At 29.3% G+C, this 20928-nt stretch overlaps 2 protein-coding genes and 3 long non-coding RNA genes across 10 annotated transcripts; 2 read left to right on the forward strand and 3 right to left on the reverse strand.

Annotated features, from left to right (window-relative positions):
- Positions 1 to 2113: 2113 nt before the first annotated feature.
- Positions 2114 to 10724, forward strand: LOC122522459 (sodium-independent sulfate anion transporter-like). Its single transcript, XM_043643618.1, has 12 exons — positions 2114 to 2471; positions 2605 to 2654; positions 3497 to 3681; positions 4516 to 4711; positions 4858 to 5078; positions 5557 to 5701; positions 5851 to 6015; positions 9223 to 9384; positions 9716 to 9856; positions 10063 to 10208; positions 10290 to 10454; positions 10555 to 10724. Exons 2-12 carry the CDS (start codon positions 2618 to 2620, stop codon positions 10699 to 10701), a joined length of 1710 nt encoding a protein of 569 aa, XP_043499553.1. The 5' UTR covers positions 2114 to 2471; positions 2605 to 2617; the 3' UTR covers positions 10702 to 10724.
- LOC122522540 lies at positions 10036 to 12061 on the reverse strand. 2 transcript variants are annotated; one of them, XR_006305082.1, is made up of 4 exons: positions 11580 to 12061; positions 11295 to 11424; positions 10302 to 10424; positions 10036 to 10213 (listed from the first exon to the last, which is right to left on the reverse strand). It is a non-coding gene; the product is annotated as an uncharacterized LOC122522540 (long non-coding RNA). The 2 variants fall into 2 exon arrangements; XR_006305081.1 differs by having other exon boundaries at positions 11295 to 12061.
- Positions 12062 to 12183: 122 nt separating this feature from the next.
- On the forward strand, positions 12184 to 12857 carry LOC122522536. Its single transcript, XR_006305076.1, has 4 exons — positions 12184 to 12271; positions 12413 to 12462; positions 12518 to 12693; positions 12766 to 12857. It is a non-coding gene; the product is annotated as an uncharacterized LOC122522536 (long non-coding RNA).
- LOC122522534 lies at positions 12555 to 13182 on the reverse strand. The gene is made up of 2 exons (XR_006305074.1): positions 13054 to 13182; positions 12555 to 12942 (listed from the first exon to the last, which is right to left on the reverse strand). It is a non-coding gene; the product is annotated as an uncharacterized LOC122522534 (long non-coding RNA).
- A 2465-nt stretch (positions 13183 to 15647) lies between these two features.
- LOC122522450 (autophagy-related protein 9A) lies at positions 15648 to 20626 on the reverse strand. 5 transcript variants are annotated; one of them, XM_043643588.1, is made up of 9 exons: positions 20434 to 20626; positions 19735 to 19908; positions 19150 to 19261; positions 18480 to 18799; positions 17895 to 18352; positions 17636 to 17820; positions 16578 to 17513; positions 16122 to 16490; positions 15648 to 16015 (listed from the first exon to the last, which is right to left on the reverse strand). In XM_043643588.1, exons 3-9 carry the CDS (start codon positions 19201 to 19203, stop codon positions 15860 to 15862), a joined length of 2478 nt encoding a protein of 825 aa, XP_043499523.1. In that variant the 5' UTR covers positions 19204 to 19261; positions 19735 to 19908; positions 20434 to 20626; the 3' UTR covers positions 15648 to 15859. The 5 variants fall into 5 exon arrangements, with proteins under 5 accessions (XP_043499523.1, XP_043499524.1, XP_043499525.1 ...); XM_043643589.1 differs by lacking the exon at positions 19735 to 19908; XM_043643590.1 differs by lacking the exon at positions 19150 to 19261.
- Positions 20627 to 20928: the final 302 nt, after the last annotated feature.

Consider the following 20928-nt stretch of genomic DNA (forward strand, 5'->3'; position numbering starts at 1 on the left):
CTGTTTCTTATGTTGCCTAAAAACGCCTGACATTATAAGCAATGTCTAGGAAAAGCTCACAATACCTGAAGGTCCAAATTTCCCTATAACATATATATATGTTATAGTCCAAATGGGAAGTCCGGAATTATTAACACTTCGTAGACATTTTTCACAACGGCAGGTGTTTCTGGTCAATGTAGGAAACAGAAGAATTGTTACGGACTTTTACTAGGCATTGTACATAATACTTTGATATCCTATAGAATAACAAATTACTATTTAGGCAATGTTGAGAAGAATACATTATCGGGCGACACACACACACACACACAAGCGATCATGGAGCACAGTAAGAAACTAATTTTTTTTTAAACAATTTAACACCTTGACTGTTCTGCGAATGTTTGTATGCGGGTTTTTGTTCGTGGGTTGTTGAGACTATGCGCACCGCTATATTATGCGCACTTCTATAAACTGAAACTTAATACCGGTGGGTTATTATATAGGGCCCACTGTTACTTTTTGTAGTAGAAGATTATTACATTTAGACCGATATTTATAGAGATTACCATAGAAAATCTATATCTTTTGTTCCTTATTATAGCGGAAGATAAGCAGGTTTAGAACGAAATGTTTCATATCTTAATCTGCTTTCTTACTCTATCGGTTTTTCATATGTCATTCTACAGGATATCTAAGAAATGTGAGAAATATGAATACATTTCCTACATTGCCCAAAAACGCAATTGCCCATTGTGAACAATGCCTACGCAGTGTTCATAATTCCGGATTTCCCATTTGGACTATAACATATATATTGATTGGATTAACAAATTTGTTTTCGATAGATAGAAGAAAAAAGTATTGCATAATAGTATGTAACTATTTTAATCCATGTTAGATATGAATTGTAATATTGCATGTTTTACTTTTATATTTCGTTAGATAATAATTAATCATTTCTTGAATGAAAAGGTATACATATTCATAACATTTACATATATCTTCATATTTGGATTTAAATATTAATTAATCATCAGGTTTATTGACAAATATATTCTTTTCTAACAATATTTTATTTGTCGAATTTATCGTTCGGAAGTTAAAATAGAATATTCTTTTTTTTTCTATTTACTTTTCCATCAAACTGAATGTATGAATAAAATTTTATGTTCTTTAATATTTTTAAATATTATTTTTATTTTTAAATTATTTGATATGAATTTGATAAATTTTTGAATAATCTTTTTGAATTAATGATTCATTATGATCGAAAATCTATAACTTGGAAAGTGAATTTTCAACTTCGACGATTGTCTATCTTTTTCAGATATATTGGCTGTTATGTTAATGAAGCATGCATAATAGTACATACGAATACCTGTTGTGTCATTCTCACGAATTTATTTATGTCCAAATAATTTTGCTTGCTATTAAAACGTTTGATTACTAATGTAATTCGATACTAAATTAATATATAATATAATTATTATAATATATATTATTTTGATTATAAGAAAAAAGTAACTATTCTTATATTATTATATTAAAATGACTCATATAATTGCAATGTAATTTAATAAACTATAAAATATAATAGTATAGCAATATATATATATATATATTTTACGTAGTTAAGTTGAAAAGTCTTGATTCTAACATAGAAACATTTTGTTTCGGTCAAACTTACTTTTGCAAAAATAAGAAAAAAAATAATTTATCTAGATAAAAAGCTTTGCAATTCACTCTCGTTAATATTGAAAAATATTATTTATTAAAAATTGTATAATCATAATCATACCTGTACATTTATCAATATTTGCAACAAAATATTTGTTTGACTTTCGATTAATGTTACTTTAAAAAAAAAATAAGAAAAAAAAGAAAATTGTAAAAAAACAGTGAATGAAATATTAAAAAGGAAGATAGAAGGAAAGTACGATAGTTTGCAAAGTAGAGAATTATTTTGTTCCGGAACGATTATATTACAATTAAAGAGGAGGGAGAAAACCAGTGAAGAGAGATGGATAGAGTGTGTGAGAGAGAAAGAGATAAAGACAGACAGAAAACATTCTGCCGATGATTACATCTATACGTCCTCTTCAGTTGTGTTTCATCCTCGTGACACGAGAGTCGTTTCAAGATATCGTTTCGTATTCGTATCGTTAACGCATACATATAATAATAATATTTCTTTCATTGAACCATGAACGATCAACACGGAGCAAACAATTTTACTTATTGTTATTATTGATTAACACTAATCGTACCAAAAGCTTAATAATCTCGTCACGTATAATCGAACATTATTATTGCTTACGATAAACGAGTTTATTTCTTTTTTTTTTATCCTCTTTAAAATTCTTAAGGAAAAGATAAAAAGACGAAAAATTTCTTATATAAGTTCGAACGATACGATAGAACGATACATAAGTGAATTGTATCTGTCAGTGCGACAGGTGCGCTTTCGAGAAAATATATCGTTCAAGGTAAGTTCGAAAATTTTGATTTTAATTATTATTATTGTTATTATTTGTATTTTGTTTTTGTTTTGCGGTTTTTCTTATCGATGCTTTTTCCATTTTGTTTATTTATTACTTTTTTCTTTTATTGCAATTGAAGATAAAATAAAATAATGTTCAACCGGATACGTGGTACAGTGAGTGAGACAGGTAAGTTGTTTAACTTCTTGTTTTCAAATAAGACGACTAGGATAGTAAGAAAGGATAAAGAAATGTTAACTTTTTATCCTAGTAGAGTTTCCTACGATCGATTCATCCATTTTATTGTTCGACCACACAAATCCTATCCTAACGTGTTCCCTATTATTCGATCTCTTTCTCTCTTGTTTTCTTTCTGTTGGATTCAGTTATTACCTAACATCGTTCGATAAGTGTCTGTTCAGCTTTCGAAACTTACGATTTCACGCGATCACGATAGTTTCCTTTAGTATATTACACGCAATCCTTCATATATACACATATATTATACACATCATTTTTTGTTCTATACTTTTAATTATTATTTCCGTTTCAACAAATAAATAAAATTACTTCCCCAAAAATTGAAAAGAATTTCAGGTATTCATTCTAAACAAAAACTAAATTAAACTTTCTTTTATAGAGAATTAATTTCACAGTTCTACTGTTAAATGTTTTCTGCACAAGAGTATGCATATATGTATATATATTTAAATATAATAATAATAATAAAAATAATAAATATATAATATATTTCTATGTGTGTAGATATTTTTAATTATTACTTACAAAACAAAAAGGAATTACTTGTCTGAAAGTTGAAAAGAATTTGAATAGTTCGACTTTAATAAAAATCTATGTAAATTAAAATTCAACGTTCCATCGCAAAAAATTTTGTTTGCGTAAAAATATGTATACATATTCGATTATATGAATAAAAATGAACGAAAAGCGTAAATATGATAACTCGTATAAAAATATGAGACGAAAATGAAGCTTATTATTAGTTATAATTTTGCTTTGGTTTGCTGCAGCGATCAAATTAACGGATAAAAATGCTTGCAAAAGTTACTTGAAACGTAGGCTACCAATTTTCGGCTGGTTACCAAGATATAAAGCGCCATGGTTGTTACAAGATACGCTAGCTGGTTTTACCGTCGGTCTCACAGCAATCCCTCAAGGGATCGCTTATGGAATAGTAGCTGGACTCAGTCCTGAGGTAATTTATTCATTATTTTTGTAAATACAGTTAAGGGGTTATACGCAGTTGCGCGGCTCAAAAAAGTCGTCTTTTTATGAATTTTTTTATAGAAAAAGTTATAACTTATCAATTATAAGTGATGGTAATTCAAATAGAGCCTACTTTTAAGAATACAATAGCGTGTCGATCATGTAAAAATATTAATGTGCACCGCTCCTGTAGATGATTTCCTGAACGTCCTCTAAAAAAAGGAGCTTGGCGGTGCCCTCCATTTCAGCGGTTTGGATTATCTGATATCATAAAATATGGTGGATTCTTTTAAAGGATAGATAATTGCAGGTATTAAACGAAGGAATAATAAAAATTTTGATTTTTGACAAAATGGCGTCTATTTGAAAAAAATTTTTCGTTTTTGACTGAAATTTTCGCTCTAAATTGTTAAAAAAAAATAGTAATAAATTTTTAAAATCCTATTCCTTCGTTCAATACCTGAGGAATAAATCTGAGAAGGTTGTGTTAAAATTTGAAACCGATCGGTTAAGCCGTTTTTGAGAAATCGTGATCAACGACTTTGAAAACACCGTTTTGAGAAAAACGCGTTTAAAGTTTCAAAGAGACGTTTACACAAAGTTAAAAATTTTTGTTTGCAGCTTACATGGAGTGAAGAATATTTACCGGATCAATTTGAAATTTTCAGAGAATATACTTAAATATATGTACATTCCGAAAATGCAAAAAAAAAATCGATTTTTTGAAAATTCTAACTGTGTATAACCCCTTAATATAGAATAGTCGTGTTAATTGTAGTTCCTATCTCTTCAATTATCTTCCATCTAATATGATCGTCTTTAGTATGGCTTGTATGCAGCTTTTATGGCATCCTTCGTTTATATTATTTTTGGATCTTGTGAGAACATAACTATTGGGCCAACAGCAATTATGGCAACTATGGTACAACCGCTTGTATTGAGTCATGGTCCGGATATGGCTATATTGTTGACATTTTTGAAAGGATGTATTATCACGTTATCGGGTTTACTTCATTTGGGTAAGTTAGAGAGTTCATACTTTCCTTCTTCTTCTTCTTCTTACATGGAAATTCATTTCACCTTAGACCAACCTTACTTTGTTTTTTTTTTAATGAAAACGTTATAGATATATAATATCCTTTCTTTTGAACATAATGATTTATAGGTTTTCTTTTGGATTTCATCTCACTACCTGTCATCACCGGGTTTACTTCGGCTGCAGCTATTAACATTGCCTCGTCGCAATTTAAATCCTTGCTTGGTATACCGGGAAGGGCCGAAAGCTTTTTAGATTCGCTTATACAAGTTTTTTCGAATTTAAACGCGATCAGGTATCAGGATACACTCTTGGGTATATCCACGATCATCGTTCTAGTTATTTTCAAGGTAAGACTTCTTTTTCTTCTTCTTGTATTTTTTTCTTACTCTCCTTTACTTTACTTTTGAAGATACATTATTACGTTGTACGACCTAAGGGGTTTGATGTTTCTTTATATAATATCGCATTGCAATATGAAAAAAAGAGAAAAAAACATTTTTAATTATGTAGGATATTTAAGATTATTAATTTCATTAAAATAGAACATCCTGCATAAATTTATTATATACATCGTCTTTGTAATTATGTTAAGAAACACAATTTCTTCCAATAAGATATTTTTCTTTTTTTTTCTTTATCTATGATAAGATCTCGAAAATTGATTTGAGAATACCACTTATCGCAATAATACTATATATATATTATTTTTGTCAAGTGTTAATTAATCGATAGATTAATGTACTTGAAAATAAAAGATCATCATTATTATTATTTCTTATATATTTCTATATATACACTTTTATCTTATTAATATTTTATTTATAGAATTTACCTGGACGACGAAATGGTACTTGGGTGCAAAAATTTTTATGGGGTTTAACGTTAGCCAGAAATGCTATAGTCGTTGTCGCAGGAACCATTATAGCTTACATTTTTTATTATAACGGAGAAGAAATATTTAAACTTACAGGTAAAAAAAAAAGAATACAATAAAAATAAATAAATAATAAAGAAAGAGATCAACAATTTTCGAGATCGCATCATTGCCATGAATCTTGTTAGTTTCTAAACTCTTCCTTTTTAACAATACTAATAATTTATTTTTATGATGATACTTAGGATCAATGGGACAAGGTTTACCACCGTTCCAACCACCGCCCTTTTCAACGACTTACCAAAATAAAACTTATGATTTCATAGAAATGACGACAATTATGGGATCAACGATCATTTCCATTCCTATTGTCTCTACTATTGAACATATGGCAATTGCCAAAGCTTTTGGTAAGTTTCTTTTTATGAATAAATCTTAAAAATAGTAATTAGATATTAAAAAAATGAAAACAAAAAATTTCTTTTTACAATTAATTATTACATAAATAAAAAATAAAAGAAATATTTAAAAATATATAAATCACATGTAAATGTCATATTGCATATAATATAAAAATTATAGCAATTTTTCTAAACCTATGCGTGATTATAACGATTGACAAGAAACGGTCCCAATTCCACGGTACGCGCAGGCAGCAACGCCCAGACGCCTAAGTGTTAATAAAATAATAATAACAATAATAATTCTCAAAATAAAAATATATTATATATACGTGGGTTGGTTGAAAAGTTTCAAGTCTAACACAGCAACAATTTTTTTCAATTTAACTGACTTCCATTCTTAAAAAAGTAAAAGTCTTTTGTTGAGGCTCAAAACTTTTCAACTCAGCCCCGTAATTTTTGATAAAAATTTAAATTCGCTTTCTATTTAAATTATTATTTATATAACTATTTATTATTATTATTATTATTATTATTATTATTATTATTATTATTATTATTATTATTATTATTGAAAGTAGATATTAATTTCTCAGCGTGAAACTGGTATTTATGACCGTCGGTTACAGTCCAGAGCCAAGTAATAGTGGTGCAAAGTAACTTTAAATGTCCTGTTCTATCATGTTGATGTCATCAATCTGCATGAATTTCCTAACAGTCCTGCATATATTTAGAATGACAGCTTTTTGAACCTTAATATATAAATATGATGGTAGGTTTAATAGCTTGAGGATGTGGTGTAGATGTTTAGGGATTACACCAATGGTGGACAAAACCATAAGCACGATGAGTACTTTGTTCATTTTCAATATTCTGGTTATTTCTTTTTTAAGTTCTGTATATTTACTAAATTTTCTGAAATTGTCTTCCTAATGTTGTGAGTATAGGGTATAGTTGCATTAGCAATATATGTGACTTTATTTTGTTTGTCCTCTATTGTAATATCGGGTCGATTGTAGTGAATGGTTTTATCTGTTAGTATGACACGGTCATAATATAATTTATAAGAGTTGTTTTCCAAGACGGGGTTTAGTTTATATTTATAATAGAGTGTTGGATTGTCGGGGATAATTTTATATTTGATGGCTAACTTTTGATGAATAATGTTAACTACCTGGTTATGTCTGTGAGTGTAATCGGTTTGTGTGAGATTTAAGCATTCACCTATTACGTGTTGTATAGTTTCCGGTTGTCTATTGCATTTACGTCATTTATCATCTTGGACGGTTGGATCTTTTATAATATATTTTCTGTAAGTTTTCGTATTCACTACTTGATCTTGGATTGCAATTATAAACCCTTCAGTTTCAGGGAATAAGGTGCCGATAGCGAGCCACTTATTAAATGCTTCTGAATCTATATGTGCTTGTTGGAGATCTTCTAGGTATCGCCCATACAGGACTTTTCTTTCCCACTGTCCTATTTTCTCTTTTTCTGCGTCTGTTTGTCCATGCTTTGTGCTTGGTATGTCTGGTGTTCTTTCTATTAAGTTCAGAGAGGTATAATTGTAGTCATTTTCCACTATGGTTTTATGTATCCGGTTGGTATTTGCTTTTCTCGAAGAAAAACTTCTTCATGTTATTTATCTGTTTTCTCCATAAGTCCTTTATATCTATTAGTCCTCTACTTCTATGTTTTCTTTTGATTGATATTCGTTCTATTGCAGATTTCGGGTGTAGATGGTTATATTTCGTGAGGGTCGTTTGGGTTTTAATTTCTATGTTATTAATATCAGTCTTCGTCCATTTGATTATTCCAAATGAATATATTAGAATTGGTATCGCATATGTGTTTATCGCTTCTATAAGATGTTTTTCTGTAAACTGACTTTTCCAAATAGTGCTAATTCTTCTATTGTATTCAGTGACTAGAGACATTTTTGTTGTGCCATGATCCAGTTGTTTTAACTGATGGAAACCCAGTTATTTATAAACTTCATCTGATTCTAAGGACGCTATGAGCTCTCCATCCTGTGTTGTATAGCTCCCTGGTTGGACTTTTCCTCTTTTGATGTTTAAAGTTTTACATTTTTCAAGCCCAAACTACATATTAATGTCTCTCTCTGCTAAACGTAGATGTTGTGTCAATTAATCTTTTCATATCCTTTTTGGTACTTGTGTATATCTTTATATCGTCCATATAGATCAGATGAGATACGTACGTTTCTTTGTTATTGTGACAGAGACAGTATCCTTTTTGTTGTTTATTTAGTAGGTGTAATAACGGGTTCATAGCGAGACAAAACCATAAGGGGTTCAAAGAGTCACCTTGATAAATTCCTTTCTTTATTGATATTTCTCTAGTAATCATTGTGTTACAGTCATTATTAATATGTAAATTCGTTCTCCAACCTGACATTATTTCTTTTAAAAATTGTATTAGTATATTGTTGATCTTATAGATTTGTAGAGTTTTTATTAACCATGAATGCTGTATACTATCAAAAGCTTTGCGGTAGTCTATGTATGTGCAGTTCAAGTTTCTATTTTTTGAGTTTGCTTGTTTGTGGATGGCTGAGTCAATAATGAGTTGCTCCTTGCATCCCATGTGATTTCGTCTATATCCTTTCTGTTATTCTGTGATTATGTTATTTTGTTCAAGGTGTTTGGTGATTTTGTGACTCATTATTGATGTTAATATTTTGTAGATAGTAGGAAGGCATGTGAGTGGTCTATATTGTGATGGTTCTTGTCATAGTTTGGGGTCTGTAATTCTCGTGAGTTTATGCCTGGTTTTGTTCGTGATGGTATGTACAATGCAGTAGGTGGGCTATAAGTACGTCCGACATCAGTTTGTCTGTCCGGCTATTTTTTATGTGTGTTGTTTGTAGTATACTCGGGTGATCAGGCAGGAGTCCGTCTATTCACCTTCTTACCTCTGATCCTTCGTATATTGAGGTACTCTGTTTCATCATTTTCTTGTCGCTTATTTTCTTATCCTTCTTCCTCTTTCTAAATTTCCGAAAAAAGTATAGTATCTTGAAACAATATTATTTAATTTAAAGTTTTAAACGTTTTATTAGATGATTAGAGATTTAAAAGTACGTTGGTATTCAAACTAAACAAATTAGATGAAAAACTTAGATGAAAACACAAATACGTCCGACTATAGCAAGACTTTTCTTATAATTATTATTATCATTATTATTATTATTAGCAAAGGGAAGATCTTTGGATGCAACTCAAGAGATGTTCGCTCTCGGGATCTGCAATATTTTAGGATCTTTCGTATCATCGATGCCAGTTACAGGTTCATTCACAAGAACGGCTGTTAATCATGCGTCAGGTGTGAGGACACCTTTTGGTGGTATATTCACAGGTAATTAATGATAAATATGATTAATGTAATAAAAAATACCTACGATTTCGTTATTAGATATTTCGAGATTAAATTGATAAATCGATAAATGAAAACGAGTAGGTATAAAGCGTGAAATGAAATTCGAAAGCAAAGGTAATTGTAAATATGTGGTTTAAATTTTTTGTTTGTTATCAATAAAACTTTATGATCATAAGAAAGATAATTTCGATAGAAAGATAAGCGTGAAATAGAAAAACAGAAAAAAAAACATTATTTTTTTCAGTTCTTTTTCTGTATTAAACATTTGGAATTATTATTTTCTTGTTTCTTTTTTCTTTTTCTTTTACAGGTTGTCTCGTCCTTCTTGCAGCAGGATTTTTAACAGGTACCTTCCGTTTTATTCCTAAAGCTACTTTGGCTGGTGTTATCCTATGTGCCATGTATTATATGCTAGATTTTGATACTTATTTATTACTATGGCGAGCGAGAAGTAAGTATTATTTTATTATTTTTTTTAATTAATCGTAAATTTATCCACCCGTTATTTTATTTTTCTATTAATATAATATAATAAAAAGCATAATGTTTTCTACTTTTTAAATTAATTATCTAATAAATAAAATATCTAAACTTTCGTTATTGTAAAAAAATATTTATAAATATCTGTATATAAAAAAAAGTCGGCAAACTTTTTAGAGATCGATTTTTTCGTAATGGTGTTAACGCTCCTACCATGTATCTTCCTCGGCCTTGAATTAGGAATAGCCATTGGTATAGTCCTAAACCTGATGACGTTATTATACTTTTCGGCAAGACCATCCGTTGAAACTAAGCTCGAACAGGTTTGCTATAATAGAAGAAAAATATTTCATTAATATTTCTTTTTCATTTGTTGTACATTTATTTCAATCATGATTTGTTAGAATGATAATCACCAAGTTATGATACACATCATTCCTGAAGAAGCTCTTGCATTCCCAGCAGCCGAACATTTGCGTTCTAATGTAATGAAACTTACAGAAGAAAGTTGTTGCAACGTTGTACTGGATTTTAAGAATCTTAAAAGAATTGATGTTACTGTTGCTAAGGTAAAATAATTATTTATATAAATATGAAAAGGTGATTAGGAAAGTGATTCATTTTTTTAAATTTTTTAATTACATGAAAAAATGACTTTTCTTTTTTTAGAATATAAAATTACTTGCAAACGATCTCTCGTTGCGAGGACAAGAAATAATCTACGTTAATTGTTGCAAGAATGTCGAGAATATCTTGAAAACAGTTGCACCAGAATTAAAAACTGAGTTTCGCGAAGTTGCCATTGCGAATATTTGATAAGAGCAGAAAATAAACGAAAAGAAAAGAAGATAAGATATAATAGGAAGTATATAGAAGATACATCGACCGAGTTTACAATCATTGTGAGAAGACAGATACAAAGTAAAATGATACTGAATTTGTCTTCTCAAATGTTGTTTTCCTCAAAAAAAAAAAAAATTCGACGTTATCTTCTTCTAATTTTTCTTTTTTCTTTATCAAAATGTTCATCAGATCTAAAAAAGGAACATAATACTTTTAGAAATTCATTGTGTGAATGATTTTTTTTTACGTGCAATCAGATGATTATGTCAGTTTACATTATTCATAGATTAATAGCAGATTACATTGTAACTTATATAATATTATAAGTGTACTTTTTTGTAAATAAAATTAAAATACAAAAAGTAAGACGATAAAACAAATTATCTGTTACGATGATCATTCCTACTCGAGAATAGAGTCGGAATACAAATAGCACAGTAGAACAAATGATATATTTTGCTAACCATAAATATCTACTATATCATTTATACTAAATCTTCAGTCAAGCATCCATTCATTTATTCACATTCACAGGTCTACTCTTTGTCTGATTCCTCTCTACAAACCTGTTCGATACGATTACATCCATTCAGCATAGTTTTGCAGGTCCTCAATCCCTTAATTTGTACTCTCGAGTTAATTCGAGCGCGCTAAACAGGCAAAATTGTGCACACTCGAGATAATTCGAGCAGCGTTCTATTACATAAAAAAAAATTAGATTTTTCGGCCGGTTTTTTTTTAAATCTGTGCGTTAAGGGGTTAAAGCATTCAAGGTCTTCCATCACATCAAGGAGGTAGACCACAGAGAGAATTGTAAAAAGCGATAAAATGCAACTATGATTAATCTATACCTGAAAACGACTTGATCCTCTTCTTCCTTTTCGTTCATTTGATGGTTACAATCCTTACCGACTAATTAAAAAAATCGGGTCAACAAAAGTAATTGTTTTACCGATCAACGCTGGTAATTTTAATTTATAGTAAATTTTGATTTATCGACAGAAAGAAATTCGATAAGCAGTATCAAAGAATAGCACAAAAAAGTTGGCATAGAACCTTTATAGTAGAAAAAAATGAATAAGTGGTCTTAATTGCTCACTAATTGCTCATTTAAAATCCATAATTGTTTACTTTATTAATCAAATATCTAATTAGTTATTAATAATTGAAAAAAAAACGTTTTTCTCATTTCTTAACAAAGCAATGCAGTTTTCTATTGTTTTTTGCTTTCAATCAATTGCTCACTTTTGTTTGTCCGGCTCCTTAACTTTATTTTATTAAATATTTTTTATTTATCGTTAATTAGTTAAAAATATTTATTACACTTTGAATAATTATGAAATGGCGACGCTATGAATGGGAGATATGTTATACGCATGCGCAACCACAAATTCAAGGCGCAAGCGCACTTTGAAAAAATGAAAGTAAAGTTGGTATATATATATATACCTGTAGGGGATATATTTAAAAGTGATTTTCAAAGTAACAACCTATAGGGTAGTGAAAAGAAATAGGTTAATCATTCATAATATTTAAACAATAGGTAAATATTTTGTAAATTATAATTTTTATTCGTTAATAAGAACGTTTATTGCATGCCTTAAGCGCGATACGCGAAGGCTATGCTTTATCAGGGCCTAATAATCAAATTTTATTTATTTATTTATTTTTGTTTGTTTTCCAGTTCTTGTTTCAACAACCAAAAGAAAGTCACTAAACTTTGTTTTAATTAAGGTAAATAGTTAAATTTGTGTCTTATATTTTAACATTAATATTATTATTAACTTAGATATACAGGAACATGATGGAAAATTAGAAAAGCAGTGTAAGGTTTATATACATATGTTGAGTATATATATATATTAAATTAATCTTACCAAGTGGTAAATTTATGGCTCACGATTACAATCAGTTAACAGTCACAATTTTTTATCATAATAAACGACATGCTACAAAAGACATAAGGTTTCAAAAGATTTATTTATAAAATAATTTTTGTTCTACGTTGGCATTTAATAATTAGTTTTTTAATTATAGAGAATATATTCGAATATTTTCTTCATAATAAGCCAGCCTATGGGTTGTCAATTTACTCAACAATGATGATATATTTTCTAATAACTGTGGCGACGGATGATACCAAAAATCATAGTTGCTTTAAATAACTCAGTTTTGCCCAATACAAAACATCCTATTATTCTGTTACGGTTAATCCTGTAAAAACGAGACAAGTCATCACTGCTGAAATGCTTGAAAATTTAAAAATTTAGAAATTTTAAAAATAAAAAATTTTAATTGAATCTTATGTTGTTTTGTGATACTTACGATTAAACGACAATAAATGTATTCTTCAATATGCCACAACTCGATGTTATTCAAAAATTTCAACTATTTTGAAGCATATACAAACTTTGAAAAATATTATTAACGAATAAAAATTATAATTTATAAAATATTTACCTATTGTTTATATAATAATAATAATAATAATAATAATAATGTTAAACATTATGAATGATTAACCTATTTCTTTTCACTACCCTATAGGTTATTACTTTGGAAATCACTTTTAAATATATCCCCTGCAGGTATATATATATATATATATATATATACCAACTTTACTTTCATTTTTTCAAAGTGCACTTGCGCCTTGAATTTGTGGTTGCGCATGCGTATAACATTCATAATTATTCAAAGTGTAATAAATATTTTTAACTAATTAACGATAAATAAAAAATATTTAATAAAATAAAGTTAAGGAGCCGGACAAACAAAAGTGAGCAATTGATTGAAAGCAAAAAACAATAGAAAACTGCATTGCTTTGTTAAGAAATGAGAAAAACGTTTTTTTTTCAATTATTAATAACTAATTAGATATTTGATTAATAAAGTAAACAATTATGGATTTTAAATGAGCAATTAGTGAGCAATTAAGACCACTTATTCATTTTTTTCTACTATAAAGGTTCTATGCCAACTTTTTTGTACTATTTTCGATCTTACATTAAAAATAATATTATAATATTTATTTTCTTTTTCTTTCTTTCCGGTTTCTCAAATATTTTAATAACAGTGATTTATTATTCCATTTTCTTCAATTTTTCGCTAACTATGATTAATCATAATTGCCAGGTAGAAATTTTTTTCAAATTTCTTAAGAAACTTATTTTTATTCATATTTTATATTCGTAAATTACAGATAACTATTATATATTTGTAATATCTTTTCTTTTCTTTAAATGATTATCACATTTATATAAGATTTCCTCTGTCTAGAAAAAGATTAATCTCAATTGTCTTAAAAGTTGATTCGTTAAAACGAGAATAGACAATGGCGCTAAATTCGAAAATTTTATTTTTGATATTGTTTCTTCTTATTATTTTTATTTGTTTAAATTAATATGATGTAATTCACGTATTCGTGAATTACGTGAATACGCGTGTATTCGTAATAAATATATAAATATATATATATTTATTTATTAATTTCCTTTTTAATAATACGCATTAACGACAACTATTTAATAAATTAAAGAAATAAAAAGATAAGAACAAATATCTAAAAAAAAGAACAAAGAAAAAGTATTGTTTACTATTCTTTGTTTTTTTTTGTTGTCGATTCATCGGAAGAATTAATTGTGCAACAACAATATTTACACTTGTGTCTGTGAAGAGTTGCAATTACTTATTCCAAGTATAAATAGTAATTTAACGAAGCAGATTAAAAATATTTAATTACCACGCTTATTTTAATAGTAGCACAGAGAGTGACGAGAAATTTATAAATATAAATTTTATCGTTTTCTCTATCTCTCTCTCTCTCTTTTTTGAACGATAAGAAAGATTAACTATAATGTATATGTATATATATATATTCGTCATGAACTACATAAAACGCGATATTATTTATATTATTTTCATATGACTAGAGAAAATTGTGGACATTGAAAAAAAAACGACAAAAAAAGATTAAAAATACAAAAAATATTAAATGTCTCTACATCATAGTTTACGGTGCACCATTACGACGATCATCACGATTGGGACGATTAATCATAGTGCGAAGTAATCGATGAACGAACGATCCCAAGATAAAAATATATTCACACGCGCGTATATACAGGGGTGTTTCGTAATTTGTAGGTCCCAATTTAGGAATGAACAGCGGACACAAAAAAGTTCATATAAACGTGTGTCATATTTGACTTTGTTTATATGATCCATTCTTGAAATGGGTCCCACATATTATTTAACATCCTGTATATAAATATGTATGCATGTCTTTATGTTTATATGTATATATGTATATATGTATATGTGCATCCTTTAACACATTCGTCGCCCAATTTTATTTAGCTATGTATAACACCCAAATTATAAGTGACGGGGCGACGAACGTATTAAATTAACTGTGTTGACTCTCATCGAAGTAATTTCTATCTATTATTTATATCATCATCATCATCATCATCATCATCATCATCATTATTATTATGAATTATTTCATAATTCAATGTTAGTTAGCATATCATATTTTAAGGAGCAATTTCGTATTTTGCGAATAATTTTCTTTGTCTAACGCTAATTACATATTTAAACTCGTTAGAGACACACGACAAACGGACGTTAATGACGAATTATTTTTGATAAATTGAAATCTAAAAAGCACACACAAAAAATAGGCCCCCTTCGCCACGAGCATAGGCATATAATGTTCTTTTATATCGTTGAATTCTCCAGCGAAAATCCTTTATGTATTACATAATAATAATAATAATAATAATATCAATATTAGATTACATAAATCTATTCTATATAAAAACAAAAACAAAAAAATTATATGAATTGTAATATAGTTATAAAATTTAAATTGTAAGGATAAATTAGAAAAAAAAGAAGAAAAAAGAGAGCCAAACTATTATCAAAGCTATTAATTTTCGGGTGACTTACTATGCATCTAAAGTATATTTTTCTATCATTAGAAACTTCAGCTTTATAAAGTCTTTCTTAGAGAATTAAAAAGGACAAAACAAATGAAAGAAAGAAACTCATAATTCATCTAAGCCAGTAATAGCATGGTGAATTAGTTAAAAGTTTTCATTTGAATGATCTCGACACAACCGTTACGCTAGGATTCTTTATTTTTTCTAATAGAAGAATCCTGATGTAAAAGTAAGGGAGCTCTTTCTTGTCTGACTTCAGAAAGCGTTTCTAATTCTTGAACTGGACTTCGCGGCCAAACATTTCTTGTAGCTCTTTCTTGATGATTCCCTCGATCATATACCTAGAATTTAGTTTTATATTTACATATTAAATAAATAAGATCATTTTTATAAAAAAAAAACCAAAGCCTTTAAATATTTTATAATACTTGAAATAATATTATTTACTTGTTTGTGATGAAGCTCATGCAGGTACAATGTAGATAAAGACATATCAGCTGCAATTAAGTCTGTCGGTACCGACTTGTTTATAACTACTTCGTTTCCAGATCCAAAAATGGATGCACCAAGTGAATTGTTTGATATACTCTGTTGCAATCCATACATGAATCTTTTATCACTGTGCAATGGACCTTCAGCTCTTGTGACTCCATAATATTGGTAACGCGATATACTTTGACTGGTAGATGCTGAGTTAATTGGGACCGAAACACCTAAATTACCATCAGACTGGTAGTTAAGTGCACTGCTCATATTTGGAATACTTTGTTGTTGGTTTGTCATACTTCGAAATAGATTTGATACTATTCCGTCGTACTGGAAAATAATTACAAGTTATTTATTATACAAGCAAATAGATAAATCGATAATTGTTATCATTATGAAGAATATATGTATACTTACTTGAGGTCCTAAATCAGATACATTAGTTAAACTTGCAATCAATGGGTTTTCGATGGTTGGTACACTATTAATATCCCTCTTAGCTCTCTCTCTTAATGCCGTAACAAAGTTTTCTGCGTGACTCGGCGGCTTCCATTCTGGATTGGTTAGAGTAAAATGTATCAGGGATAACTCCGTTTTACCATCCTCAGCCGGCTCTTTAACGTCCAACTTTCCTACATTAATGTTACATGCTGGATTATCGTATCCTGTATTACGATTGTCTATAGGATTCTGATCAACAGTTTGCCAAGCTGGATTTCCATGTTTTCTTATATCCATCTGAGCGAAACTACATACATCACCGACTCCAGTTACTTCGATAGTAAAATTACGAAAAAAGTCTACAATTTCTAAAGCTCTGCGTCTTATACGGAAGCACAAAATAAATGGTGTTACTAAAGGAGATATCAATTCTTCCAGTAAATGCACAATGGTATGTTGGAAGAGTACAGCTACCTGTGCTCTTGTTTTTTGTGTATGTGCAGTATCTCGCCAACTGTCCGGGCTATAGTGTATATGCGCCAAAACACCGTTCAACAATGCATCTGGACACCATACCAAATTTTCACTGGGTATGAGTCTTCTTGCACCGATTACAACAAAACTCAAAAACGTTGCTATTGTTATCATGTGGTCAACATGTACGATAGTATTCCATATTAGTCCATATAACAAAGTAACGAAACACAGACACCCAAATGTCGTTGCAAAAAATTTGGCCACGACCGTAGTTGTTGGGGAGGTGAATAAATTCATATATTTTTGAGCAGGATGATAAGCACGATTTAATCGAACATTTAATTCGTGATCGAGTTCATTGAAATGACGAAGATACAATCGACCATACGGAGACCACATTCTCAATCCCAAAGTACTTGGTTCGTTTTTTACTAGCTGCATTTAGAAATAATATTTGTTTTTTAATTCAATATTATATTAACAAGAGGAAACTTTTTTCTTAGAAGAATCTTATATTAATCTTTTTAATATTTATAGTATATTATTTGATGACTTACTTCTCCATAGCTAAAAATTAAATGAAGGATTTGCCATAAAAGAATTAATGGGCATAGTAAGAAATTAGCTATTCCGACCCATAGAATTTGTTTCGATAATGCTCGCGCCAGTTCCTGCCTCTTATTTAATTTTTTATATTCTTCCTTTAAGTGCCAATTATTTTCAAAAGGCGACCATGGTCCCCCTACGGTGAAATGAACAGACAAAGAAAACTGAAATTAATTGATTATAATTTTATACATATTTATGAATACTTACAGAATAAGAGTAATCCAATATTATATTTCAATCCTTTAGTCAAAAAAGTAATTTTACCAAATATAGGGACTTTAAATTTGAGAGGTAATAAGGATTTGTTGATCATAGCCACCTCATAATTTTTAAATCTTAATATCCTATGATATATGTCTAATTCCGTTAGCTCTCTTTTATGGATGCACATTTCCTGTTCCTTTTGAACTTCTATTACTCTACTTTGAACTTCGTGCCATGTAAAATTATCTAAATCCGTGTCATCAATTTTTAATGCTTCATTAAAGAATAATTTAATATCCCAGAACTTAATCAGATGATAAAGAACTTTAACGATGCTTAGAGTCAAATAAATAGCTGCAAATAAAATGCAGAACCATGTGGCCCATCCTATGGAAGCTAAACACTCCTCAGATGAAAACAGGACATCGGGGATTGTTAATTTGTGCTGGATGTCTTCATATCTATATAAAGAATAGATAAAATATTTCAACGATAGAGTATAAATAAATGAAACATCATTGATATACCATATTTTAACATAATCATATTTGTTTATATTCTATCTAAGAACAGAAGATTAAAACTTACCCAAGTAATACAGGATAATTGACACAATGTAAGAGGAACGTGAAGACAGTGACTATGAAAATGATTTCTAGTAATTCAAAAAATTCTTCGAGCATCATACATTTGAAGCCATGCTTTTGATGATAATGATACATTCTCATAAAGAATGAATCCAAATCTTCTATATGATTCCATCTGGCCTTGTTTCCTTCCGGTACTACATGTATCATAACACCTGATTCTTGAGGCGTTTCTTCTTGTTCATTATCATTGTCACCATCACCCTCACCCTCGTCATAAGACTCGAGCTGTTGATAGCTGCCATCCAATATAGTTGTCATCTGTAAATGTTAATAAGTTTAAGAAACCGATACACTATGGTAAATTGTAGAAAAATGAAAATGACATAGATTGTGGACAAGTAAGATTAGCGTGCCACAATGTATAAAATGTATGTATAAAAATTACACTAAAATGCTAAATAAGTTATGAATTTCTCAAGGACAAATATCTAAAGATGATACCGTTGTTGTTTGCTAAAATTTTTAACAATGACGTTGCATATTTCATGTATGAATATAATAAAAACACAAATATTCATACTGATACTTGTAACAAATAATAATGATACAATGTACATGCAAACATTTATAATATGACATACAATTGAACCTTAGAGATGGAGCATTACCGTTTTAGCTCTTCGGTTTGGCTCCACACAGGTAATGACGGTATCTCGTTTCATTCTTTCATGTCATTAAGTTTATTTAACTACTGGTGGAAAGTTGCTCCCAAATCTGCATCTAAAATGCAGATTATGCGCCAGATACGTTAAGAGGGGAAAAGAAATAATAGCCGTTGTGGATCGCTAGATATTTTATGTTTAAATTTGATATTGTATATATCTAAATAAATTTTTAATAAGACATCATCGTAATGATGATAATTATTAAATAATTCTAAAACTTTCGACGTTGTTTCTAATCATTAAGAATATAGGCTAGAATAAAATTTGCTAAACCTGATGACTACTAATGTTTTCTAATAACAAAAAATAAAAATGAAAGAAAAAGAAAAATATAGAATCAGAGAAAGAGAGAAAGAGAAATTGAAAAAGAAAAGAAATCGTTTTAGTGAAAGAAAGAGAAAAGGAATAAAATATATGAGAGTAACAAAAGAAGGAATTTAAAATGCACCGAGTTGACGAACTAACCACACGAGTCAAGCCACTTTTAATTCTACCTAATGCTAATGCTATCGTATTAACAACAGTCACCTTTATAAACACGATAGACTCTATCGCTCTCTCGACCAATAGCTTATCCATGCTCCTACTTTCTGATTAGCGAAGAAGACAATATTGGTCCTTCTTCCTCCTCTCATGATGTGTTTTATTTTCTTAATGCAAATTGTACAAACAGTAGAGTAGGTTACTCTGTCTTGTCAATGTCTGCAATCGAAAACGTGAATGACTAGAAAAAACAAAGCAGCAAGAAGAAAGAGGATAATACTCTTGAAGAGTATAGATATCGAAGAAAGCTTCTTTGTTGTAATTTCCATCCTATTGAAGCGATATAAATGGTGGAAGAACAAAGAAAATCAAAACGCATTATCATAGAAAACGACGATGTCGAAATTCAGAGAGTGGGGAATAAACTTTTTGCTGATGTGTGTTTTAGTTTATCAAAAATTTTTCAACTAAATTAGAAAAAAATAAAAGAAAAATAAAGTGATCATAAAATATCGTAGGATTTATAATCGAAAAGAATATAATATACGCTAGTCTGTATTACGCATCCAATTTGCTTATCGGATTCTTCACTTATGTCTTAACATTAACGTGTGACCTTTATTTCGATACGAAAATAGATCAGTGCGTTTAAAAAAACGCAGTACGGATAACTCAACGCGTATGTTTGCTAACACAGCTGATCTTCATAAACAAAGCGTGGAAATATCCCGCAATTATTCATACCTTATTTGACTGCTTTTCGAAATTCTTTTTCTTGAGATTACTCGCAAGTCTTTTATTTACATCGAACTGATTCCTCGTGAATCGACATTTACATGTTGATTAACTTTAGACGTCTTATTCACAGCTAATTTAGACATTTGACCGTTAAGAATGCTTAGCTCTGTCCTTCAAAGCCACCATCTTTACTGATACTTTCTTTTATTTCTCTTGTTCACTCTGCGCCGATTATCGCGCACTTAGCGGTTAAAAAAAGAACTATTTTATCATCGCTGCTCGACCAATCAAAACACAAATAGTTGATATAAAAGATTTCATTTTTATCATTAATATATGTATTTGAATATGTTTTGAATATGTATAAATACACGCATACATATATATATTTTAATATTTTCGACAATATTCAATCAAAAATTCATATTGAAATATTTAATTATATATTCTAATCAATATACTAATCAATATATATATATATATATATTTTTTTTTTATTTT

This window comes from Polistes fuscatus, unplaced genomic scaffold (assembly GCF_010416935.1).
Source record: "Polistes fuscatus isolate 324 unplaced genomic scaffold, CU_Pfus_HIC Scaffold5, whole genome shotgun sequence".
Lineage (NCBI taxonomy): Eukaryota > Metazoa > Arthropoda > Insecta > Hymenoptera > Vespidae > Polistes > Polistes fuscatus.